The 26,423-nt window shown below is 43.8% G+C and overlaps 1 protein-coding gene across 2 annotated transcripts in view; it reads right to left on the reverse strand.

Annotated features, from left to right (window-relative positions):
• Positions 1 to 26,423, reverse strand: part of TRIP12 (thyroid hormone receptor interactor 12) — a 3,849,287-nt gene that overhangs the window by 2,523,273 nt on the left and 1,299,591 nt on the right. For both annotated transcript variants that reach the window (XM_044071052.1, XM_044071053.1), the window contains one exon: positions 1,226 to 1,294. In XM_044071052.1, coding sequence (XP_043926987.1) covers positions 1,226 to 1,294 — 69 coding nt within the window. The remainder of the gene's footprint in view (positions 1 to 1,225; positions 1,295 to 26,423) is intronic.

Here is a 26,423-nt window from a genome sequence, read left to right on the forward strand (position 1 = left end):
GGTATGGCTAGTGAAATTGAACTCCGCTTTCCCAAAAATGTGAATAACCACAGTTACTTCATGATTTAACAAGGGGGGGCAATTACTTTTTCACATAGGGCCATGTAGGTTTGGATGATTTTATTTACTAAGGAAAAAAAAACTATCACTTAAAAACTGTATTTTGTGTTTACTTGGGTTATCTTTGTCTAATATTTAAATTTGTTTGATGATCTGAAACATTGAAGTGGGACAAACATGCAAAAAAAAAATAAGAAATCAGGAAAGGGGCAAATACTTTTTCATTGCACTGTACAGTGTACATCTTCCTAGGTCCCTGTTCTTCACAATCATGTGCCTGGTTCCTAGTTTCAGGTTTCAAACACATGCTGAAAAAAGCACAGGGAAGGGAAAATTGGCCCTAGAAATGTGAATGTGCACATCCCATCACAGGTTGGTTCCTGCCCTTTACCCGCTGCTTGCAAGGGCAGGCTCTGGCTCCCAAGATCCTAAATTGGTGAAGTAAACAAAATGGACGTCTGCATTCAAACTATTTAACGCAGGACTCAAAATGGCAAGAGCCTGCAACCTTAACTGTTTTTATGACAAGACAAGGGAAATTTACTAAAAAATGTTCTTGAACAGCTTTTCCAACATCTAAAAATGGAGCCACCAGTAAAGGAACGATAATGCGACAATCGTATGCTATGTCTTTATGGCAAGGACTGCTTCATTTCAAATGCACCAAATCAGATTGTATGATCTCTACTTAAATGTAAGCTCAAGGGTATGGAGGTAAAGTGTTTGAAAATCCTTACGAAAGTGCAAGATGTGGCACAGTGGTTTAATGCTTAACAAAATTCAAGTTCACTCTGCTAGTCTGTCAGTTTTCCATCTTCACTCTGAAGCTAGTGGAAACTACAATAAAAACTGTAGGAAGTTCTAGTCTTAGGTCAACAGAACATTAATGTGGTGGACAAAAACAGAGGCATGACTTTCCACATGCATTTATGGGCATATCCTCACCAGCAAGTATTAGAAAGAAGAGTCAGTTTAAAAAATCCACTAACTAATAATATATTGCTGCAGTAAATTTAATTTTCCCTTACTTCACAACTCAGAGCTCATCTGCACACTGGACAACGTATTACATGTGGCCTAGAAAACGTTCCATGCAAGTCATCAAAGATCACTAAGCTATAAATAACTGACATATACATGCTTTCAGCAGTAAACACACAATTACCTCTTCATGCTGGAAGTTGTCTACCAGTCGTGCAAAACAAAGGCAAGTGCTTTCAACAGACTTTTTATCCTATGACAGAAGAGGAGAAAATGCCATTACAAATAAAAAATAAATTCAGTATAATACTCAGTCAGAATCAATGTGAAGGAAGAATCCTACATATTTCTAGATTAATAAACACCTTAAATGATCTTTCACAATCATAAAAAAGAAATTAAAAGAAAGTAAAGTATTGTAAGAACTGAGCATACATAACAATAGACATCCTACTGATCATTGTTGCAAAAACCTTAACATATGGGTTTTCGTGCACTGACTTCTGGTTTGGGTACCAAAGCTTTACCATCCCAAGGATATATGTCCAACGCGTAACCTCAGCTTCCGTGTGGCAGGGTATTTAGGTGGACATACTCACAAGTACCTCAGACTAATTCCAAGCCAGCAACCTGAAGACTGCTGACAGAGGAAAGCAGTCAGCTAGGAAGAGGTGTAGCTTAAACAAGTAAATTCCCCCCACAGAGTCTATTAGGTGACAACTTACAGTAAATGGAAAGAGAAAAACAGGAGCAGAGAAAAAAAGTAGGGAGGGAGGGAAGGAATACAACAGTAGTGATCAGTAGGACATCTACTGTTACACTAAGTTCCTGTACAAATGTGCTATGTCTTGAATGAAATCAATGTCAATGTTGCAGTATTCTTAACATATGGGTGATTTCCAAAACTGAATTAGGTAGAGAAGAGGAAGGCTGTGTATAGGGAGGATGAGCTGTCCTGGAGACCGGACAGGACAGACCTAGCAAAGGCAGTCCTGGACATTGAAAGGGCATCAATTTTATAATGCTTGGTGAATGTGCGCAGAGAGAACCAAGTGGCTACTTCCAAGATGCATCTGGCATCTACTCCATTATGGACTGTCCCAGGGGAGACCACCACCCTACTGGAAGGTGCTTTTGGGCAGGAAGGCAATGCTTTCCCATACAGAGTGCAACAAAGAAATAGTCTTAGATATCCAAGATACAATGATTTGCTTACAGACAAGATGGCCCAAGTATGGAATCCTTGAATGAGAAAATGTTGGTCAGTTTTTGTTTTGTCTAAGTAAAATCTTAGCCACCTGTGCACATCTAGTGAGTGAAGAATTATTTTCCCTTTATTTTCCGGATTAGGGAAAAGAGTAGGCAGGTTGAGGGACATCTCATTCACTATCTTAGGCACAAAAGGAGGATTGGCCTTGAGTGTCACCCCATCCTTGTGCAAAATGAGAAAGAGTGGTGCAGCTACAACCGTGTGAAGTTCAGACATTCTATGGCAGAGGTAAGAGCAAGCATAAGTCTTCCACGTTCAGAATTTTAAAGGGGCAGAAGCTTCTGGCTCAAAAGGGGAAAAAGTAAGTCTTTCCCATATAAAGTTGAGATCTCAGAGAGGTGAAATAGGCTTCCTGGTTGGCTTAAGGTGTACAACAACCATCAAGAAAAGTCAAACCCCACTTGCATGGACATAAGATGAGAAGAGGCAACAGATGTTAATGGCAGACAGATGGGCTTTAATGGAAGAATAGACTTTGCAGAGATATTTGAAGACAGCAGGAGTATCTGATGAGAATGTGTCCTAGCTGTGCCTGAACATCCAAACTGAGAATCTTTTCCAATTAGCTGTATATAATCTGGTGGTAGGTCTTCTGGCTTTTTGTAAAATCTGTACCACCTTCCTCAGAGAAGAGATGTCTTTTTGGAACCAGAACCCTGCCATATACAGAGTGAGACAGAGAAGGGTTAGATTTGGATGTAGCAGCAGACCCTCCTGCTGAGTAAGCAGGTCTGGCTGCATAGGTATTTTCCCCAATACAGGTGTAGGAGGAGAGGAAACCAATGCTGTCTTGGCCAGAATGTGACCAGCAGTAGGAATTTTGGGGCTTCCTTTTAAACTTTTAGGAAGATTCTTAGGAGTACTGGCAGACAGGGAAAAGGCATACAGGAACCTCCCTGACCAATGGAAAAAGAAGGCATTTGCCTTCCAAGTTGAAGGGGGAAGGACTCCTAGTGCAGAACCATGGAAGCTGATGGTTTTCTGGAAAAGCTAAAAGGTCTAGCTGTGCACTGATGCCTTATAGCCTTGGAAACTTATTTGTTCAGGGTCCAATTGTGAGGGTCCCTCCAAGGACATACTCAGGGGATCCACCAATACATTCCTCTGTGAGGGAATGCATGCAAGTGGTCAGGGTCATGCCCATGTGTGTGGCAATTTGCTATGCAACCTGTGCTATCTGGCACACTTGGTAAGATCTTGTGCTCAGTTTGTTTAAATATTATGTAACTGTTGTGTTGTTGGTGTACACCAGTAAGGAGCCTGGCTTTCACACACGGAATATCCGCAATGCCTGCAGAAGGGCTCTCATTTCTTTTAGGTTGATACGTTCTTTCAGGATACGGAACACCATTTCCCCTATACTCTTTGGGGATCTGTCCTAGCCCCCCCATGCTCTGTCTGAAGCATCTGCTTGAAGAACATTGATGTGTAGGGATGAGGTAAAAGTAAGGCCTTGGTTGAGCATGACTTGTGCCTACCACCAGAGTAGCTCAATCTTGAGGCAAGGTAATAGGGGATTAGGATATACAGGGGAAGGGAATGTTGAGACCAGACTGATTTCAGATACCACCAAATTTTCCACATATGCAGTCTTGTCAAAGGAATAACAAGAAAAGTTTCTGCCATGAAACCCAGGCCCCAAGTATCTCCCTTCTGTGCAGTGAGACAATGGAGAGGGGTTTCTGAAAAAGGTGGCCAGACTGAGAATTTTCTTCTGAGGAAGAAAGGCAAGCATTTGCATGTGTCTATTCTGCATCCCCGAAAAAAACAGGTCCTGAGTGGGACTGAGATGAGATATTTTTGAAGATGATTGTTAACTTTGGGATGAATAGATGTACCGTGAAATGTCCATGCCTGTGGAGGGACTCTGTGGAGAGAGCTTGAGTCAGTAGATCATCCATGTAAGGGAAATTTTGAATTCCATGAGCGAGAAAGAAGGCTAGAGCTAAGCACTTTGTAAAAATTCTTGGTGCCATAGAAAGACCAAAAGGCAAAGCAGTAAACTGAAAATGTGATGGGCCAGAGAAAAATCTGATGAAATTCCTGCAAGAAGGTTGAATAGGGATGTGGAGGTTGGCATCCTTAAAGGTCTTGTGATACCAGGAAAGCTTGAGGAAGCATGTCTCGAAAGTGGGTACTTTTAGAAAGGTGTTTAGCAGAGAGAGATCCAGAATGAATCTCAATCATCCTTTCTTCCTGGGCACCAGAAAAAAATTGAAATCGAACCCTTTCCCTTCCTACCTGGGCACCAGAAAAAATTTGAAATAGAGCCCTTTCCCTATGAAGTAGGGTGACACTCTTTCTATAGTGCCTTGATCTAGTACATCCTGAATGACAGGGCTGAGCAAAGGGAGCTTTTTTGCAGCACAGGAGAAGGCAAACAATTAGACAGGGGACGTTTCCCCACGACATGGCATAGTCTTCTTTGATAATAGTATGGACCATTTGTCTGTGGTTACCATTTCCCAGAAAGGAAGGGACATAGTCTTTTTGAAAGAAAGGTGGAGAGACTGAGGAGGGAAAGGGCGTAGTTGGCAAGGTAGTCACAGGTTTTTGCCTCTGAAGGAGATTTCTTACGTGGTTTGTCTTAGAATCTCTAAGGTTTTTTCCATTTCTGAGTAGGCCGAGGATCCCTCTTAAAGGAAGTAGACTCAGCTGGGTAGTTCCTGTGGTATCTAGGGACTGTAGAAAGTATAATCTGCCTGCAGTCCTTCAGTCATACAAGGCTTTGAAGAGTTTTGCAGCTTCAGAACAACAGATCATCTTTTGTCTACTGCACCCATAACATATGATGACTGAACCTGTGGCTAGACCCCTGGAAGTGGCATCTACAGCATCACAGTTGCATTTGATTCTACGCCTACCAATTTAAGTTGCTTGCAACAGTAAGGTCTGCATTTCTTGCTTAGAATCTGCAAGTTGTGGGTCTGACATTACCTTATTCAGAGATTGCAGGACAAAAAGCAAATATTTAGCATCTGTGTCTGGTGGTGGATAGCTTTCAATGCAAGGGTGGTGGAGGTGTAGACTTTCTTACTCCACCTATCTATAGCCTTGTCATTGGGAAGAGCGTTACCACTGGAGAGAAGTTTAGAAGGCTTATCTGAGGATAGGGAGAGAGCAAATGAGTCAGCCACAGGGTTCTTACAGAAGTATTTTTAGTTCTTCACGTACCTTGTAGAATCTGTCTGTTTTTTTAGGTGCTGGAGGTTGAGAATCAGGAATTGAAGATGTAGACCAAAATGCATGCCGATATACATCTAGTACTGGAAAGACTACAGTGGAGTGCCTATTTTCAGGAAACTAGTAATATCTCTTGAACATCCAAGATTTGCTTAGATTGCCATTCAAAATGTCTCATTGTATTCTACATTGTTTCCCCAAAGATGACCTCCTCAGTAGGGAAGTCAGGGGACAGGGGGTCCCCTTCTTCAGAGGAAAGCTGTTCAGGGAAATGCATCCGTGAGAAATAATCCAAGGAGTAACCAGAATCTAAATCCTATTCCTCATCAAAGGAGAGCAATATCTGAGTATGTCTTTGTGGTGTGGCCTGGGGCAACTATGTCAAAGGAGATTTCAGAGCCATAATTGCCTTCAAATAGCCCTGGCAGAAGTCCATCCATTCTTCTTCTTTGGGAGCTGTAGCAGAGGTCAGAAGTCTAGTTTTCTATTTTTTCTTTAAAGGTGAGACGTCTACCTGAACTGGTCTCAGAGGTTTGGAATCTTGGTGCACTTCGATCAAAGTACCAGAGAGCTCTTCTCACAAGGATTTGAAGCACTCCGTGGGCCCTCTGAAATGAGACACGGCTTGTCAGAGGCGTCCACTGCCTGCAAGGCTACAGGAGCCATACCGGCCTTAAACGGGTCTCTGTAATAGGCAACACAGCATACCTGATGGATGAAAGGTTCTGTATCATCAGCTGGTGCATCTGAGATTCAAGGCTGCAAGTAGTCTCTGGGTCTTTTGCATTGGTCCTTAGGTAGAAGGACAACATCAGGAGTATGTGATTCCACCATTTTGGCCTGGTCCAGGTGTTTTAGACACAGTTTCAAGCACATGTTCAAGAAGGAAAGTCTTGATCTAAGGGTTTTAGGAGCCAATGACTTTGAGATGGAACAGGTTTTGTAATTGTGTTCCAAACCTAAACAAAAAAGACACTTAGTGTGCAAGTCCTTGCATGGGATGTGCCTACCACACACAGTTAACCCTCCTAGCAGACATGCAAAAAAAGTGATCTACACAATCAAAATACTTGAAAAAGGAAGGTTCCCCAATAGAGCACTTATCTGAATGTGAAGAAACCTTACCAGTAATCCAATGAAAATCAGTCCCAACAGATGAACGACCTACATTCGGGCTGGTGGTGAGCTAGTCTGAGGTACATGTGCATACGTCCACCTACATACCCCAACACATATGAGATGAGGTCATGCGTCAGACATACACCCTCAGAAAAGGTAAAGTTGTGGCACTGGCCAGATGTCAACTGACAAAAACCCATATGTTAAGAATACTGCAACAGTGATTTCAGTCAGGAAATCAAAAACAATCTGAAATGCAAGGAACATTATATGACTTAATTAGCTTAAGCAAGCAGCTAAAGATTTTTTGTGGTACAGATTCAACTTACCTTTAACAGATGGCTGTTCGAAGATGATGGACTCCTCCAAAAAGACAGACAACTAATCCTTTCAGAAGCCAGGTGCCCCAGGGGCATATTGTTCAATCTCTATGTGCCACAAGGAGGAAACCTTGTAAGACAGACTTGCACACCATGCACCTCACTGCTCTTTTATACTCTCAGGAATAGGCTACTACTATTGTTGCATTACCTTGACATGGATTAAAAAAGCCTTACAGGAATGAACAGAGACAACTGAGGTCATCTACAAAGTAAAACACACTATACCTGACGAAAAGTACAGTTGTGTACACTTAGCATAAATGTAGATATTCGAGTGTATTCACTGTTGCAGTCATCACATCTGGGTTACCTGCTTGCAGGTAGCCCTCAGTGGGCCTGATTAACAAAGTCTTGGGTCCTGCGTCGGTTTCTGTCTCATCTTCCATGACGTCAGAGGTATAAAGCATGCAGCCGATGCCATTACATCAGCTTTTCTTGCCCCAGATGTCAGGTGCCTCCATAATGGGAAGCAATTATATACAAGGTTACACCTCCAACAAAAAAGCAAATACACCAAAAAACATCAAGCATAGTAAACAAGAATAGAGGTATAGTCAGTAGAAGTCAGGGGGCTGGAGGGAAGGTAAACAGAACTGCAACAAGGAATACACTCGAACATCTACATTTATGGTAAGTGTACACAACTGCACTACGTTCTTCGTGTTTCACTGTTGCAGTCATCACATTTTGGTAGATTCCCAAAGCTAAGGATGGGAGGAGGCAAATAGATCGCATTTGGACCAGCTAAAACTCCCTGCAAGACTGCAGTTGCAAAGCCAGCTCTGCATTTAGAAAAAAATTAGCAAGTGGTAATGCTTGGTGAAGGTATGTACAGAACTCCAGGTAAGCAGCTTCTAGGATGCCCCTGGTAGGGACACCTCTGAGAAAGGCTGTGGAGGTAGATGCAGCCCTGGTTGAATGTGGTCTTATCCCCTGTGGGGTAGGTTTTCCATGGTGCTTACAACAGAAATTAATTCAATGGCCTATCCACTTACAAATGGTTTGCTTTGAAATGGCCTTTCCCTCTGCCCCTGTTGCAAATGCCACCAGCAGCTGTTCAGATTTCCTGAGAGGTTTAGTCCTGTCCAAGCAAAATCTAAGTTGTCTGTGCACGTCCAAGGAGTGTAGTACTCGTTCCCCTTTGTTCTGTGGATTAGAAAAGAAGGTTGGCAAATGAATGGACTAATTAAGGGCCACAATGGATACCACCTTGGGCATAAATGAAGGACTGGTCCTGAGGGACACCCTGTCTGCATGAAAGATGATGAAAGGCTCCACTGCCATGAGGGCCTGTAATTCAGACACCCTTCTTGCTGAAGTGATGGCTAAAAGGAAGGCTGTTTTCCAAGAAAGGAATTTCAAATCTGTATTTGCAGCTGGCTCAAAGGGAGGAAGAGTGAGCTTTTCCAATACAAAGTTAAGGTCCCAGGCTGGAGTAGGAGCTCTCCTGGGTGGTCTTAAGTTTTTGGCCCCTCTGAGGAATTGCTTCAGAAGTAGATGAGAGCAGAGGGGTAGTTCTGTGTTGTAATGTGCTGAAACGGCTGAGGCATGAATTTAGATGGGAGAAAAGGAAAGGCCCTTGTGAAGCATCTCAGTTAAGTATTGAAGAATATGGGGTAAACTGGGTACTGCTGTGCCCATCCCTTGAGTTTGGCTGCAGGAACAGAATCTTTTCCATTTTTCAGCATAGGATTTTCTAGTACTAGGCCTTCCTGCCTCCAGAATGACATCCATCACTTGCTTACTGAGGGACGGTTATGTAGAGGTCAGAGTAATAAGCCAGGCTGCAAGGTTCAGGGTTTGAAGCTGTGGGTGCAGAATCTGACCCCCCTGCTGGGACAGCAGGGCAGGGGTCTGAGGCAGGTGCCATGGTGCCAGCAGTGACACTGCGCAAGAGGGGGTACCAGTGTTGGCGTGGCCAGTACGGTGCAATCAGTACTGTCCTTGGTTTGTCTTGTTTGATCTTTAGTAGCACTTTGGAGAGGAGAGGCAGAGGGGGAAAGGCATAAACTTAAAGTTTTTTCCAGGTGAAGGACAGGGCATCCACTTTCCAAGCTTGTTTGTGAGGAGTCCTTGTGCAGAATTTGTCCAACTGGTAGCTCTGAGGGGAGGCAAACAGGTCTATCTCTGGGCTCCCCCATTTGTTTCTCAACATGTTGAATACCTTTGGTTCCAGTTTCCATTCGTGTGGGTCCAAGAGATTTCTGCTTAGGTCGTCTGCAAGTGTATTTGGCTTTCCTGGCAGGAATTGAGCCTGTAGGTGCACTTGGTAGCTCAAGGCTGTGTTCCACAGAGCCATGGCTAGTCTGCAAAGAGGGTATGAGTGGGTTCCCCCCTGCTTGTTTATGTACCACATAACAGTGGTGTTGTCTGTCTTTACCAATAATTGTCCTGAAAGAATGTGGTCCTTGAAAGCTGTCAGAGCATTCTGTACAGCTAACATTTCTTTTTGATTGATATGCAGGTGCATTTGACTTGGGTTCCATTTGCCCTGAATGCACTGCCCTGCCAAGTGAGCCCCCATGCATAGTCTGATGCGTCTGTTGGGGTTTGGGTGGCAGGGGGTAGAGTGAATGGCAGTCCCTTGTTTTGGTGGCAGGCCTCTGCCCACCAAAGGAACTCTATCTTTAGACAAGGTATGATAGGAATCATTGATTCTAGATCATGAGAATGTTGACACCATAGACTTTTTAGATACCATTGTAGTTTCCTCATATGCAGTCTTGCATATGGAATTAGTAGAATGCAAGAGGCCATGAACCTCAGGGCTTGCAGGATTTTCCTTGCAGATAGCTGGGTCTTTGTGGCCAGTAAATTGAAGTACGCTGTCAAATGAACTTGTTTCTCTGGCGTGAGGTAGGCCATCTGGTAAGTTGTATTCAAGGTTGCTCCCAGGAATACAATTTGTAGGCAGGGTACAAGATTTGATTTCTTTTCATTTATGGTGTACCCCAGAGAAGTTAGCAATTTCTTTACAAATGCCAGATGATTTAATAGTATTGTCCTGGCTTTCTGCCTGAATTAGACAATTGTCCAGGTATGGGTATATCTGAATATTTCTTTGCCTGCAAAATGCAATGACTGGAGCTAGGCACTTTGTGAACACTCTGGGCACAGTAGATAAGCCAAATGGCAGTGCAGAGAACTGATAGTGCATATAGCCTGCTCTGAAGCATAGGTATCTTCTGCAAGATTCCCTTATTGGGATGTGCAGGTAGGCTTCCTTTAAATCCAGTGTTGCCAACCAGGCATTTTTGCCTAGCATGGGAAGCAGCTGATGAAAACTTAGCATCTTGAATTTTGGGATTACCAAAAATGTGTTTAGAATAGACAGGTCCAGGACAGGACGCCAGGAATCGTCTTTCCTGGTTAACAGGAAAAGCCTTGAATAAAAATCTTGGCCCCATTCTTCTTGTGGGACAGGTTGAATAGCCCTGATGCTTAAAAAAGAGAGAACTTGCTTTTGAGCCTCTGCCCAGTGATTTGGGTGTAGGTCTAGCCAACCGTTTGGGGTTGGTAAGGAGTAGAAGTGGAATTTGTATCCTTGGGAAACTATTTTTAGAACTCATTTCTCCTGGGTAATGAGTTCCCAATTTTTTGCATGCAGGGCAATCTTTCCCCCTAAAGGAACAGTCAGTTGAGCAGGGCTTGGAAGGTTTAAAGTTAAGTCATTGAGACAATTTACCATAGGGGGAGTCTTACTACTCCCTGCTTTGGAAGTGGGAGCCCCCCACTGCTTAGTCCTGTGCGCACCCTGGGGCTGAAGCCTGGGTGTTCTGCTGGTTCTGGGTTTGGACTGAAAAGGCCTGGAAGAGGCAGGAAAGGACCAATTTTTAGAGGGCCAATGCCTACTAAATCTGGGAGGATGTACTTGCAGGAAATCTTTAACAGTTTGCATAGATTTAGCTTTTTCCTCCATCTTTTTAAGTACTACTTCTGCTTTGTTGCCAAACAGGCGGTCATGGTTTAAGGGAGCATCCAGTAATTTAGCTTTAACATGATCTGGCAAAGATTGCTCCTTAAGCCAAGCATGCCTTCTAAGTACAGACCCAGTGACAGCAGCCCTGCAAGATGCCTCTAATGAATCAAAACCACATTGCAAAGTATGTTTTTCCACTTGTTCAGCAGAATCCATTAAATTCTGTAATTCTTTATTTTCTGTTTAAGCAATCCAATAATATGCTGCTGATACTTCAACATATGAAACTGGCAGTTTAAGAACCTAATGGCTAACATTGCAGAAGTGTATACCTTCTTACCCCATCTATCCAGTGCCCTAGAATCTTTATCAGAGGGGGTAGGATTTTTGGCAGTAGTGGCCTTAATGCCCTTGGGTCACTGTGAAATGATTTCAGGATCCGCAGTAGGATTTTTAAAGAGGAACACGTGAGAGTCCGGTACCCTGTAATACCTATCACGTTTTCTGGAAGCAGAAGATAAAGTGTCAGGGGCCAGGCTAGATTAAGAGAAGGCATCATCTACAATGCCAAGTACAGGAGGGATAGCTAAAGGCCTATGTTGAGGCAGGAGTAAGAATTCCCTAAGCCTCTTTTTGGAGTCGGAGTAATCCTGGCTTTCCCAGCAGAAATGCTCCCTAAGAGTATGCAAGGTTTCACCAAAAGAGGAATCCTCTGGAGTAGAAGCAGAGGGAATGGAGTCCTCAGCATCAGAATCCTCATAGGGCAAATCCTGGTCACCAGAAAAAAACAGAAATTTCAGAATCCTGACAAGAAGAATCAGAAGGAAAATCAGTTCATAGGTCTCTTAGAGGGAGACTGGTAGCTTCCCCTGATTAGAGTAATAAGGTCTTCAGCCATTCTTATCATTTGTTTTTTTAGGCATAGGGGCCTGACAATGCAGTCTGGGCGTCGGTTTTCTGGGCATGGATCGAGTTTTAGGCCTTGAAGAAGAAGATGGTGTCTGTTTAATATGCAAGTCAGTAGGCCTGAATACACCTTCAGAAGCCGGTGCCTGCACAGCGTTTCCGGACCCATCCAAAGTAGAGACATCCGCAGGTTCCACAGTCAAAGAAGCATCTTGCGACATACCGGACTCTGAATGGGTCTCGGTAGAGGCTTGCGAATCTGAAGTAGCGGGTATCAGGGGTTGCGAAAGCACCTCAATGAGTACCGGCGAACTGGCGACTAGCTTAGGAGAAGCATTGTCGGCAGCTTTGGACCTATGCGGTTAGTCTCTGTCTTTATCTTTGCGTTTTTTCAGAATGTCGGTAGTTGGGTGGCTTAAAGCCATTTCTAGATAAACTGAACCGAATACCAAAATATTTAGATGCGAAAATGAACCAACGACGAATAGTATGAGGTTTGAATAAGGCATGAAACCGACAGCAAGGTACATCGTGGTCTGGGCCTAGGCAAGGAATGCAGTACGAATGAAAATCTTTGAGGTATTTGCTTTCCAAAAGAAATACAATTAACTTTTACTGACATCAGTTTAGAGCAAGAAAAAGGTTCCCAACGAGGTACTTAGCTTAGCTGAAGACTTCGGATCTGAAACTTGAAAATGAAAATTTCAGGAGTCGGCTGACCGGCACTTGCGAACTGCTTCTGGTTCGGGCACCGCACGGCAAGAAAGACTGATGTAATGGCATCGGCTGCATGCTTTATACCCCTGACTACCTGACGTCATGGAAGATGAGACAGCAACCGACACAGGACTAAAGACTTTGATAATCAGGCCGACTGAGGTCTACCTGCAAGCAGATAACCCAAATGTGATGACTGCAACAATGAAACACGAAACGAAGATCATCAATTCATTCAGGGAAGTCACTAAATAACAGATCACTCAAAATATGGTAAATCATCAATGACTTACTTATTAAAGAACATCTTATTAGTCCCCTGATAACCATGAAAGATTTCTCAGTATTCTAAATCTTCCTCTTAATAAAAACTCATTATTTTGGGTGACTAATTACCCTTTAATACATACCTACAACTCCAATTTAAGATGCGCTCAAAAGTTCCTAGACTACATAACGGATAAGGTGTTTACCTTATAGACAAGTGCAAGGTTAGATTCTCACATGGGGTAATTAGCTAGGCTTAAAATGGTCCACAAGGGCAGTTAGCCTAGTAATCTATGAACCAATGAACATATAAAAATCTTTTACCAGCTGATAAAAAAAAAAAACCTACTAGATGACAACATTCTTGACCTGATTTTATAAAGATGTCTGTCTCTTGTACTAATCCTCTGGTACATCCCTCCCCAGTGATGCCTGACCACAAACTTGTGACTTTGTCCTTCAAACTCTCAAAAGCCCTCAATGAATTCAAGAGCTATAAATAAGCTAACCTCATCTAATTTTACAATGAAATATCAAGATTCACTTATGACTGTTCAAGATGCAAGACAGAAAGACATGAGAAAGAAAATACTGCATAATCAATCAACAGGGAAGTCCCTAGGAACAGACAGCATTCCTCTGGAAGTTTGGACAGAAGAAACGGATACAGATCTTGAAAGTTTTTTTCCCCACAGTATTTCAAAATGGGGGTGGGGGCAAGATGAATCAGCATCCTGAATAAAAGCTGTGGTGGATGTAAAAATCTTCCAGACCCAGCTTTATATAGACCCATATCAATTTTAAATCAAAATTATGAAGTGGTTATACTAGCTAGGCAAATGACAAAGGTGTTGCCAAAATTGACAGATATGGATCAATGTGGTTTTGCAAACGAGAAGAAAACATCTGACAGCATTATTAACAAAACAGTTTTGCTAATCTTAAAACAGCGGTGTTTCCAGTATAAGCCACTATTGTTGGTGGGTCTTGATACACAGAAAGCATTCAATAATCAGCCAGAATTTTATAAGTAGAGGAATAGCAGCATTTGTATTTTCTGATAACATATGGTTAATTATTAAGAGGACATATGAAGGGATGAAGGCAAGAATTAATATGAGAGGGTTTCTTTGAAAAGCTGTGTTTCTCCAGAGGAAAAAGAGGAAAAGGGAAGGGGTGGCCCTTACTCCCTTTGTTGCCTGCTTTAAATGTAGAACAACTGGCAAAGAAAATAATGCAAGGATGTAAATGGTAATCAAGAAAAGTAATATGAATCTGCAGATACTACTTTGTACTCGACAAAACTAAAATGCACATTTCAGTGTTGTGAAACATTTTGGGACACTTTTGACTCTTTTCAGGACATAAAATAAATAAGATATAACAAAGGCATACTTGGTAAACCGTGAACTCGTGCATGAATTGGTTCAGCAATACCCATATTTAAGGGGACACAACAAGATGAAGTACTCCTGTGGATTAAAAAGACTATTATACCAGCACGAGTAGTGAAAATGTCAGCCTTGAGTTTTATGCATGTCCTAGCAGAAGAGAAGTTATGGATGATAATAAAAAGTTGAAGGAATTTATTTGGTAGTGCAGGAGGGCAAGAGTTAAGTGGGATAACTTGCTTCTTCCCATTGAACATGGTTTGCGTTACCAGATTTGAAGGGATACTTTAGAGCTACTGAGTTAAGACTCATATACACAAAAGCAGAAGGTTATAAATTAAGAAAAGCAATGCGCAGTATTAGAAAAGATCAGGATCCATCATGCACTATCGCAAATAAACTAAAATGTCAGTACATGTGGAAAAACTTAGATACACAAAAAATATAAAGGAAAAGTACAAAATAAGCAATTTATTGATGACCACAAAAAGTTTTATTGAGAATTTGGAAAGAAGGTAAAAGGAATTGAAAGACCACCAAAAAAAGGAGAAATGGATACATTTTGGAGAAGTAGCTATGAAGATCCTGTGGAACATAAAGATGCTAAATGGATAGAAGAAGTAAAAAGGAATAAGACGGTTAAATGTAGAAGATATGAAATGGGATGAAGAAACAGCCAAAGAGACTGAAACAAAGTTAAGAAAAGCCTCCAAATGGAAAATCCCAGGCCGAGATGCAGTACACAACTTTTGGCTAAAACTATCAACATCCTTGCATGAAGATTTAGCCAAGAATAAGAAAGTACAGTTGTGTAGACTTACCATAAATGTAGATGTTCGAGTGTATTCACTGTTGCAGTCATCACACTTGTGTTATCTGCCTGCAGGTAGCCCTCAGTCAGCCCGAATACCAGAGTCTTGGGATTTCTGCATCGGATGTTTTCTCTTCTTCCATGATGTCAGGTAGTCAGGGGTATAAAACATGCAGCTGACGCCATTACATCAGTTTTTCGTGCTCCAGATGTCAGGAGCCCCCCAAATAGGAAGCAACTACATGGTGTGGAAGACCTCCAGTAAAAAGTAAATACCATTGCCATAAAATATGGCCAAAAAAGAGGATAGGTAGAAAGTACAGAAAAGTCAGGGGGCTGGAAGGAAGGTAACCAAGACTGCAACAGTGAATACACGTGAACATATACATTTATGGTAAGTGTACACAACTGTACTCTGTTCGTGTTTTATTGTTGCAGTCATCACACTTGGGTAGATTCCCAAAGCTGAGGGAGGGTGGAGGCAGTCAAGAAGTATTAGGGCTGGCTAGCAGGCCTTGTAAGACTGCTGTAGCAAATCCAGCCCTGGACTTAGAAAAAATAGGCACGTGGTAATGCTTGGTGAAGGAGTGTACAGAACTCCAAGTTGCAACTTCCAGGATGTCCCTGGTAGGGACTCCCCTGAGAAATGAGGTAGCCCTAGTGGAATGGGTTATGATCCCCTGTGGGGGTAGGTTTTCCATGGTGTTTGCATCATAAATGGATGCAGTGTGCTATCCATTTGGAGATGGTTTGCTTTGAAATATCTTGCCCTCTAGCCCTGTAGCAAAGCTGACTAGCAGCTGGTCAGATTTTCTGAATGGTTTAGTCCTGTCAAGGTAGAACCTAAGCTACCTGTGCACATCCAAGGAGTGCAGGATCCTTTCCCCTTTATTCTGAAGATTAGGGAAAAAAGTTGGTAAATGGATGGATTGGTTTAAAGCCACACTAGATACCACCATGGGCATAAATGATGGGTTAGTCCTGAGGGAAACCCTGTCCGCATGGAAGATAATGAAGGGTTCCACAGCCATAAGGGCCTGCAACTCAGACACTCCTCTTGCTGAAGTGACAGCTAGAAGTAAGGCTGTTTTCCAAGAGAGGAAGTTTAACTCTGCTGTAGCAGCAGGATCGGGGGGGGGGGGGAGCTTCTCTAGTACAAAGTTAAGGTCCCAGGCTGGAGTGGGAGCTCTCCTCGAAGGGGGGGGGGGTCTTAAATTGTTAGTTCCTGGGGGTGGGCTCACTACTGTAATGGAGCTGAGATGGCAGAGGCATGAATCTTAATTGAAGAGAACGAAAGGCCTTTGTGGAGCAGTGCTGCTAGATAATCTAGGATTTTAAGTAAGTTGGGCACGGTTGTGTCCTTTCCTTGAGACTGGCTCCAAGAACAGTATCTTTTCCACTTTTCTGAATAGGATTTCCTAGTACTAGGCCTCCTGGCCTCAAGGATGACATCCAGCACCTGTTTGCTGAGGGTTGCTGGTGATGTAATCAGGAGATGAGCCAGGCTGCCAGGTTTAGGGTTTGCAGTGGAGGATGCAAAATCTGGCCCTCCTGCTGGGACAGCAGGGAAGGGGTTTGAGGCAGGTGCCAGGGTGGCACTACTGTCAGACTGCGTAAAAGTGGGTGCCAGTCTGGTGCAATCAGGATTGTCCTTGGCTTGTCCTGTTTGACATTGGGTAGTACTTTCGAGAGGAGGGGCAGAGGGGGAAAGGCACAGATTGAGAAGTTTTCCCATGTAAAGGACAGGGTATCCACTTTTCCATGCTTGGTTGTGGGGAGTTCTTGTGCAACATTTGCTCAATTGATGGTTCTGGGGGGAGGCAAAAAGAACCACCTCTGGTGCCCCTCACCTGTGAATCGGAAGCTTGAATGATTTGGGTTCCAGTTTCCACTCGTGTGGGTCCATTAGATTTCTGCTCAAATCATCTGCCAGTGAATTTAGTTTGCCGGACAGGAATTGAGCTTGCAGGTGCACTTGATTGCTCAAGGCTGTGTTCCACAGAGCCATGGTTAACCTGCAGATTGGGTAGGAATGAGTTTCCCCCTGCTTATGTACCACATAACTGTGGTGCTGTCTGTCTTTATCAAGAGTTGTCCTGGAAGGATAAGATATTTGAAGGCTGTCAGTACATTCTGTACAGCTAACATCTCTTTTTGATTGATATGCAGGTACATTTGTCTTGGGCTCCATTTGCCTTGAATGCATTTACCTGCCATGTGAGCCCCCCCCCCCCCCCCCCCATGCAGAGTCTGGTGTTTCTGTTGTCATGTTTGGGTGGCGGGGGGGGGGGTTGAGTGAAAGGGAGTCCCTTGTTGTGGTAGCAGGCCTCTGCCCACCAAAGCAACTCTGTCCTTACGTGAGGAATGATAGGAATCATTTTTTCCAGGTCCAGAGAATGTTGGCACCAGAGACTAAGTACCATTGAAGTTTCCTCATATACAGTATTGCATATGGAATTAGTAGAATGCAAGAGGCCATGAACCCTAGGGCTTGCAGTATTTTTCTTGCAGATAGCTCGGTTTGGGTGGCCAGTAGATTGAAGTAGTTTGTCAAATAAACCTGTTTTTATGGAGTGAGGAATGCCATCTGGGAAGTTGTGTTCAAGCTTGCTCCTAGGAATACATTTTTTTGGCTGGGTACCAGATGTGATTTCTTTTCTTTAATGGTATACCTCAGAAAAGGTAGAAGTCTCTTTACAAATGTCTGGTGCTGAAGTAGCAATTACTGACTGTCCGTCTGAATCAGGCAATCGTCCAAGTATGGGTAAATTTGACTTTCTCTGTCTGCAGTATGCAATGGCTGGAGCCAGGCATTTGTGAATACCCTGGGCACAGTTGATAAGCCAAAGGGAAGTGCAGAGAACGGATAGTGCATACAGCCTGCCCTGAAACATAGACATTTCCTGCAAGATTCCCTTATGGGGATGTGCAGATAAGCTTCTTTTAAGTCTAGGATGACCAGCCAGGAGTCCTTGGCTAGCACAGGAAGCAGCTGTTGTAGAGTAAGCATTTTGAATTTTGGAACCACCAGAAAGGTGTTAAGAATAGACAGATCCAGGATTGGGCACCAAGAGTTTTCTTTTCTGGGCACAAGAAACAGTCTGGAGTAAAAACCCTGTCAGCTTTGCTCTGTTGGAACAGGTTGAATAGACACTGAGAAGAGAAAGTACTTGCTTTTGGGCCTCTGCCCACTGGTTTGGGGGGAGGTCTGGCAAACTGCTTTGTGTTGGCAGTGAGTGGCAGTAGAATCTGTATCCCTGGGATACATTGTTTAAGACCCATCTGTCCTGGGTAATGTACCCCAGTTTTTTGCATACAGGGTGAGTTTTCCTCCAAGGGCTGCAAGTAATTGGGCAAGGCTGGGAAGGATGAAGGACAAGTCATTGTGAACTTTTTCCATGGGATGGTGGCTTACCACTCCCTGTTTTTGAGGTGGGAGCACTCCATTGTTTGGATCTGTGCATACCCTGAGTCTGTAGTCTTGGTGGTCTGCTGCCCCTGGGTTTGGACTGAGAAGGTCTGGGAGGTACTGGAAAGGACCAGTTTTCCGAAGGCCAATGCCTACTGAATCTAGGTGTCTGTACCTGTAGGAAATCTTTAACAGTTTGCATAGATTTAGCTTTTTCCTCCATCTTTTTCAGAACTTCTGCTTTAGTGCCAAACAAACATTCTTGGTTTAATGGAGCATCTAGTAATTTTGCTTTGACATGATCTGGCAAGATTTGTTCCTTTAGCCAAGCATGCCTTCTAAGAAGAGACCCAGTGACAGCAGCCCTGCAAGATGCTTCTAAAGCATCAAAACCACACTGCAAAGTACGTTTTCCAACTTGGTTTGCAGAATGCATTAACTCTTGTAAACCTTTATGTACTGCACAATCCGGAATAAACATAATTTTTTGTTTAATCAGTTCCAAAATATGCTGCTGGTACTTAACATGTGAAACTCGCAATTTAAAGCCCTGATGGAGAGAGTAGCAGAGGTGTATACCTTCTTCCCCCATCTATCTAAAGCCGTAGAATCATTGTCCGAAGGGGTAGGGTTTTTGGCTGTAGTAGCCATAATGCCTTTAGGACCCTGGGAAATGGTCTCTAGAGCCGCAGTAGGATTCTTAAATAGAAATTTGTGAGAGTCAGATATTCTGTAGTACCTGTCAGGTTTTCTAGGAGCTGGTGGCAAAGTAAGACTGGATTCCATGAAGACATCATCTGCAATTTCAAGAACAGGAGGGATAGCTAGAGGCCTGTGCTGAGGCAGGTTTAAAAATTCCCCGAGTATTTTTGGACCGTGGGTAGTCCTGGCACTCCCAGCAGAAATACTCTCTAAGGGTATGCAGGGTTTCACTGAAAGAAAATCCTCTGGTGGGAGGCAGAGGGAATGGAATCCTCTGCATCAGAATCCTCGTAGGTAGATAAAGGTATGTCCTGCTAATCTGAGGGGTCAGAGTCATCGAACTCATGATCTGAAGAACCAGAAGGAAAATCAATTCTTTGTCTTTTAGAGGGGGAAGGCTGGCTTCCCCTAATTAAAGTAATAAGGTCTTCAGTCATTCTAAGCATTTGTTTCTATAGCATGGGGAGCCTGAGAATGCGCTTTGGTTGTCGGTTTCCTAGACGTAGTGCGAACTCTGGGCCTGAGAAATTTGGTAGTTTTAGTCTGAAACGAAGTAGACAGTTTAATACGAACATCGGAAGGTCTGAATACACCCTCAGCAGCCGGTGCCAAAACAGCGGCTCCTGACCCATCCAAGGTAGAGACATCCGTAGGTTCCATAGTCGAAGAAGCATCTCGCTGCATACCGGACTCCGAATGGGTCTCAGTAGAGGCCTGTGAATCTGTAGAAGCGGGTATCAGGGGCTACGAAAGCGCCTCACAGAATACCGGCGGACTGGTGGCTAGCTTAAAGGAGGCATCGTCGGCAGTTTTGGACCTAAGCGGTCTGTCTCTCTTAGCCTTACATTTTTTCGGAAGATTGGTAGTCGGACAGCTTATCGAAGCCATTTTGGAATACAGAGAACAAGAGCGAAAGAATTTAGTGACGACGAATAGTTCAGGCATTGAACAGGCCACAAAACTGACAGCAAGGAATGTCGTGGTCTGCGCCTAAACAGGTGACGCAGTACGAATGAAAATCTCTGTGAGGTATTTGCTTTCAACAGGCAAGACAATTACTAATTTTTTCTGACATCGGTTAGAGCAAGAAAAAAGGATCCCCAATGGGTTACTTAGCTTTAGAAGACTTCAGGTCTGAAAGTCGAATAACGAAAATTTCAGGTAGCTGCCGACCAGCACTTGCAAACTGCTTCTGCTTCAGGCTCCGCTCGGCAAGAAAAGCTGATGAAATGGCGTTGGCTGTATGTTTTATACCCCTGATGACCTGAAGTCATGGAAGAAGCAACAGCATCCGACGCAGAAATCCCAAGACTCTGGTATTCGGGCTGACTGAGGGCTACCTGCAGGCAGATAACCCAAGTGTGATGATTGCAACAGTGAAACACGAAGAACATCTATTTATATGCACACCCTGAACAGACACCAACCTGGCAAACAGGAAAAACAATGTGCCTACTTAAGAGTGAACCTGGAAGCTACCCTAAAAACTATAGACCAGTAACTTGCCTTCCGGCGACGTATAAAAGTACAGTTTTGCACCTACCATAAATGTAGATGTTCGAGTGTTCACCCTGCTGCAGTCATCACACCTGGGGTTATCCTGTCGTCAGGCGGTCCCGCAGTCGGCCGGATTTCCAAAGTCTTGGTCCGACGTCGGTTGCTGTCGCCTCATCCCTGACGTCAGTGCGCCAGGGGTACATATAGCAACCGACGCCATTTTCTTCAGTTTTTCTTGCCCCAGATGTCAGGTGTCCCAAAAAGGTGATCCAAATTAGTACAAAATGGTGAGAACACTGTACAAACACAAAATCCCTTCAGCTATAAGCAAATACATCAGTAAGGCATAGCAGAGATTTAGCCAGTAGATCAGAGGGGTTGGAGGGAGGGTAACCTGGACTGCAGCAGGGTGAACACTCGAACATCTACATTTATGGTAGGTACAAAACTGTACTATGTTCATCATGTTACCCTGCTGCAGTCATCACACTTGGGTTGAGTCCCAAAGCTAAGGTAGGGTGGAGGTATCATAGAGGTTTAGTGGAGGCAATGAGGTCCTGCAGAACTGCAGTGGCGAAGCCCGCCGTGGACTTAGAATAAAGAGGTAAGTGATAGTGTTTGGTGAAGGTGTGTACAGAACTCCAAGTTGCAGCTTCTAAATTTTCCTTGGTAGGAACCCCCCTGAGAAAGGCTGTAGAGGTAGCTGTTGCCCTGGTAGAGTGGGATTTAATGGTAGGGGGAATTGGTTTCCCATGATGGGTATAACAGAACCGTATGCAATGGCCTATCCATTTAGAAATGGTTTGCTTGGATATGGCCCTCCCTTGAGAAGCTGTAGCATAGGATACAAAGAGCTGGTCAGTTTTTCTGAAAGCCTTAGTTTTATCCAAGTAGTAACGAAGCTGCCTGTGAATGTCCAAGGAATGCAGGAGTCTCTCACCTTTGTTCTGTGGATTGGGGAAGAAAGTGGGTAGGTGGATGGTTTGATTTAAAGCTATACTGGAAACCACCTTAGGCATAAAGGAAGGATTAGTTCGTCGAGAAACTCTGTCTTGATGAAAAATGAGGAAAGGTTCCACTGCCATAAGTGCCTGTAATTCTGAGACTCTCCTGGCAGAAGTTATTGCCAGGAGCAGGGCAGTCTTCCAAGATAGGAACTGAAGGTCTGCAGAGAAAGCTGGTTCAAAGGGAGGTAGCGTTAGTTTTTCCAGAACAAAGTTGAGGTCCCATGTTGGTGTAGGAGTTCTTCTAGGTGGTCTAATGTTTTTTGCCCCACTGAGGAACTGCCTTAGAAGAGGATTTGAAAATAAAAGTGGATTTGTGTCGTAGTGAGCTGAAATAGCTGAAGCATGAATTTTAATTGAGGAGAAGGAAAGTCCTTTGTGCAACATCTCAGCTAAATACTGCAGAATGTGAGGTATATGAGGCTGAGTTGTGTCTTGGCCTTTAGCTTGGTTCCAAGCAGAAAACCTTTTCCATTTGTCCGAGTAAGCCTTCCTGGTGCTTGGCCTCCTGGCTTCCAGAATAACATCCAGTACTGCTTGTGAAAGAGGGGCTGGTTGGATGCTTAATTGATTTGCCATGCAGCCAGGTTTAAGGTTTTGAGCGGCTGTGTAGAATCTGTTTGTTTTGCTGCGTGAGCAAATGAGGTATTTGAGGCAATATCCATGGTGGGCTGTGAGCCATATTCTTCAATAGCGGGTACCAGTGCTGGCGTAGCAAGTCTGGGGCTATGAGAATCAGTCGAGGTTTCTCCTTTTTGACCTTCAAAAGAACCTTTGTGAGAAGAGGTAATGGAGGAAAGGCATATGCTGTCAGGTTTTTCCAACTGAAGGAGAGAGCGTCCACTTTCCAAGCTTGATGGTGGAATGTCCTTGTACAGAATTTTGTCAGTTGGTAGTTTTGAGGACTGGCAAACAGGTCTAAATTTGGAAGGCCCCATTTTTGAGTTATCATTGTAAATATTTGTGGGTCTAGTTTCCACTCGTGGGGATCTTTGATGTTTCTGCTTAGGTTGTCTGCCAATGTGTTTTTCTGTCCTGGCAGGAATTGAGCTTGTAACTTGACTCGGTAGGCCAGAGCTGTGTTCCATAAGATTATTGCTTGCCTGCAAAGAGGGTAAGAATGTGTGCCCCCTTGTTTGTTTATGTACCACATTACTGTGGTGTTGTCCGTCTTTATTGCAAGTTGTCCTGGCTGTAGTAGATCCTTGAAGGCTGTCAGAGCTTTCTGTACAGCTAGCATCTCTTTTTGATTTATGTGCAATTTTCTTTGTTCTGCAGTCCATAGGCCTTGAATGCATTGCCCTGCCATGTGTGCCCCCCAGGCATAGTCTGAAGCATCTGTTGTGATAGTTTGCCTGGTTGGGGGCAAGGTGAAAGGCTGACCCTTGTTGAGGTGACATGCCTGTGCCCACCATAGAAATTCCTGTTGAAGGCAGGGAATGAGGGATATCACTGTGTCCAAGCTGTCGCTGTGTTGAGACAATACGCTTTTTAGGTACCACTGTAATTTCCTCATATGCAGTTTTGCAAATGGTATTATCAGAATGCAAGATGCCATGAAGCCCAAAGCCTGCAGAATTTTTCTTGCAGTTAATTGGGTCTTTGTTGCCATTGTCTTGAAATATTGAGTCAGTTGAAGTTGCTTGTCTGGTGTAAGATAAGCCTTCTGGGCCGTTGTGTCCAAGCTGGCACCCAGGAATGTCATTTTTTGTGAGGGTACTAGTTTTGACTTCTTTTCGTTTACTGTGTACCCCAGACAATTTAGTAGATGCTTCACAAAAGCCAGATGATGCAAGAGAATGTCTTTTCTTTCTGCTTGGATGAGGCAGTCGTCCAGGTATGGATATATTTGAATTCCTCTTTGTCTGCAGTATGCAATTACTGGTGCCAGGCATTTTGTGAAAACTCTGGGTGCAGTAGATAAGCCAAAGGGCAGTGCAGAGAATTGATAATGGGTTGAACCTGCAATGAAATGGAGGTATCTTCTGCAACTTTGTCTGATAGGGACATGCAGGTATGCCTCCTTGAGGTCCAACGTTACCAGCCATGCTTCCTTGCCCAACATGGGAAGTAGCTGCTGTAGTGTTAGCATCTTGAATTTGGGAACTTGTAAGTGTTTAGAGTTGAAAGGTCCAGAATTGGTCTCCAAGCATTGTCCTTTCTGGGTACTAGAAAGAGCCTTGAGTAAAATTCTTGGCCTTGCTCTTGAGTTGGTACCCGCTGAATGGCTCTCATGGTCATGAGAGCTGTAATTTGTTTTTCAGCCTCTGCCCTTTGATTTTGTGGCAGGTTTGGCATTCCTCTTTTCATTGGCAAGGTGTGAAAGTGAAATCTGTATCCTCGTAAAATTATGTCTAGGACCCATTTGTCCTTTGTGACCATGTGTCAGTTGTCTGCAAATAGTGCTAGTTTTCCCCCCCAAGGGGGCTGACAAAAGAGCTTTGTTTGGCAAGCTGAGGTGCAAGTCATTGAGTTTGCCTTCTGGTGGGTTGAGACCTGTCTTCTCCTCCCTTCTGGGTTGGAGTGCCCCATTGGCGAGGTTTATACTGGGCTTGTGTTTGTCCTCTGCCCCTTGGTCGCCTGTATTTACCCCTCTGAGGTCTGTCAGTGGCTGGAAAGGACCAATTTTTTGTTGGCCAGTTTCTGCTGAAGCGAGGGGGTTGTACTTGTAGGAAATCTTTGACTGTCTGCATTGATTTCGCCTTATCTTCCATTTTCTTTAAAACGTCTTCTGCTTTAACTCCAAAAAGAACATCCTGCTGTAAGGGAGCATCTAGTAGTTTTGCTTTAACATGATCAGGCAGACTTTGTTCCTCTAACCAGGCATACGTATAACTGATCCAGTAACAGCTGCTCTGCAGGAGGCCTCTAAAGAATCAAACCCACATTGTAAGGTATGTTTGCCCACCTGCTCGGTGGCGTGCAACAAATCCTGTACTTCTTTCAATTCAGATTGTTGAGGGAGGGATGTTATCTTTTGTTTTAACTGAGAAATCAAAAATTGCTGATACTTAAGCATATGAAATTGACAATTTAGTGCTCTCATAGCTAATGTGGCTGAGGTGTAAACCTTTTTCCCCCACCTGTCTAGTGCTCTTGAATCCCTTTCAGAAGGTACTGGGTTTTTAGCCATGGAAGCCTTAGCCCCCCTTGGGACCCTGGGAGATGGTCTCTGGGTCAGCTACTGGGCTTTTGTAAAGACATATGTGGGAATCAGGAACTCTGTAGTATCTGTCAGGCTTGGCTGGAGCAGGAGGTAGAGTCTGGGTTGAAACTGGATTCTAAATAGACATCGTCCACAATGTCCAAAACAGGAGGGATGGCTAGAGGTCTGTGTTGGGGGAGTAAAAGAAACTCTCTGAGCCTTTCCTTGGAATCAGAGTAATCCTGACCTTCCCAGTGAAAATGTTCCCTCATAGTGTGTAAAGTTTCCCCAAAAGAGTAGTCTTCAGGAGGAGAAGCTGAGGGAATAGAATCCTCAGCATCAGAATCTTCATAAAGAGAGAAGGAATAGTCTTGGTCCTCAGAGGAATCCGAATAAATAGACAGTTGCTCAGAGGAAGCAGGATCTTCCTCTTGTCTAGGCCTTTTGTCAGGAGGAGGCTGAGAACCCCTGATAAGAGAAATCAAATCTTCAGCCATTTTGAGCATCTGTTTCTTAAGCATAGGGCCTTGAACAGGAGACTGAAGTGTAGTCTTTTTTGATTTAGAAGGAGTCTTCGATTTGGAAAACGTTTTGACTGTAAGAGTCGTCGGTCTGAATACGCCTTCAGAAACCAATGGCGTTTCTGAAGTACCGACGTCCTTGGAAGGTAAATCGTCGGAAGGGCCGGAAGTAAAAGGCTGCGTCGGCCTAGTACATTCCGTAAAAATATCCGTAGCGGTCTCGGGTTCCAGAACTGCAGTAGTCAGGGGCTGCGTCGGAGCCTCACTGATAACCGGAGAACCAGAGACCGGATCAACCGAGACCTCGGAATCGGGCTTAGGCCTGGGCTGTCGGTCCTTGTCCCTGCGCTTTTTGTGCACGCCGGTAGTCGGTAGCTCCGACGGCATGTTATAGTTAAATTTTCTAACAAAAAAGTGTCGTGCGAAATCAAATCGTCTTTTAATAGTACGCTTATTAAACCTAGCACAAAAACGACAAGAAGTGACGTTGTGATCAGGACCTAGGCAAAGTATACAATAAGAATGAAAATCCTTATGAGGTATTTGCTTCCCACAAGAAATACAATTGTTAACTTTTTCTGACATTGGTCTGAGGCAAGAAAAGTTTCCCCAACGGGGTACTTAGCTTTATAGAGGACTTCGGTCTGAAATTCGAATTCGACAATCTCAGAAGTCGGCCGACCGGCACTTGCAAACTGCTTCTGCTTCGGGCACCGCGCGGAAAGAAAGACTGAAGAAAATGGCATCGGTTGCAGAATATGTACCCCTGGCGCACTGACATCAGGGATGAGGCGACAGCAACCGACGTCGGACCAAGACTTTGGAAATCCGGCCGACTGCGGGACCGCCTGATGACAGGATAACCCCAGATGTGATGACTGCAGCAGGGTAACACGATGAACATCTATACACGGGAATTGATGCCGACAGTTTATAGTCATTTAAAAGAAAACTCAATTATGGCAGCAGAACAAAAGGCAACAAAAGAAAGTTGTATTGAACAAAGAATCATTTGTTGTTACATAAAGTCATAGAGAACTGTAAAAAGGGGAAAAATCTAAGTATGGCATGGACGGACTACAAAAAAGCATTTGATAGTATCTCACATTTATGGATAAAAGAATGCTTAAAAATGTGT

Source organism: Protopterus annectens, chromosome 5.part0, assembly GCF_019279795.1.
Source record: "Protopterus annectens isolate FY-2018-M chromosome 5.part0, PAN1.0, whole genome shotgun sequence".
Lineage (NCBI taxonomy): Eukaryota > Metazoa > Chordata > Ceratodontiformes > Protopteridae > Protopterus > Protopterus annectens.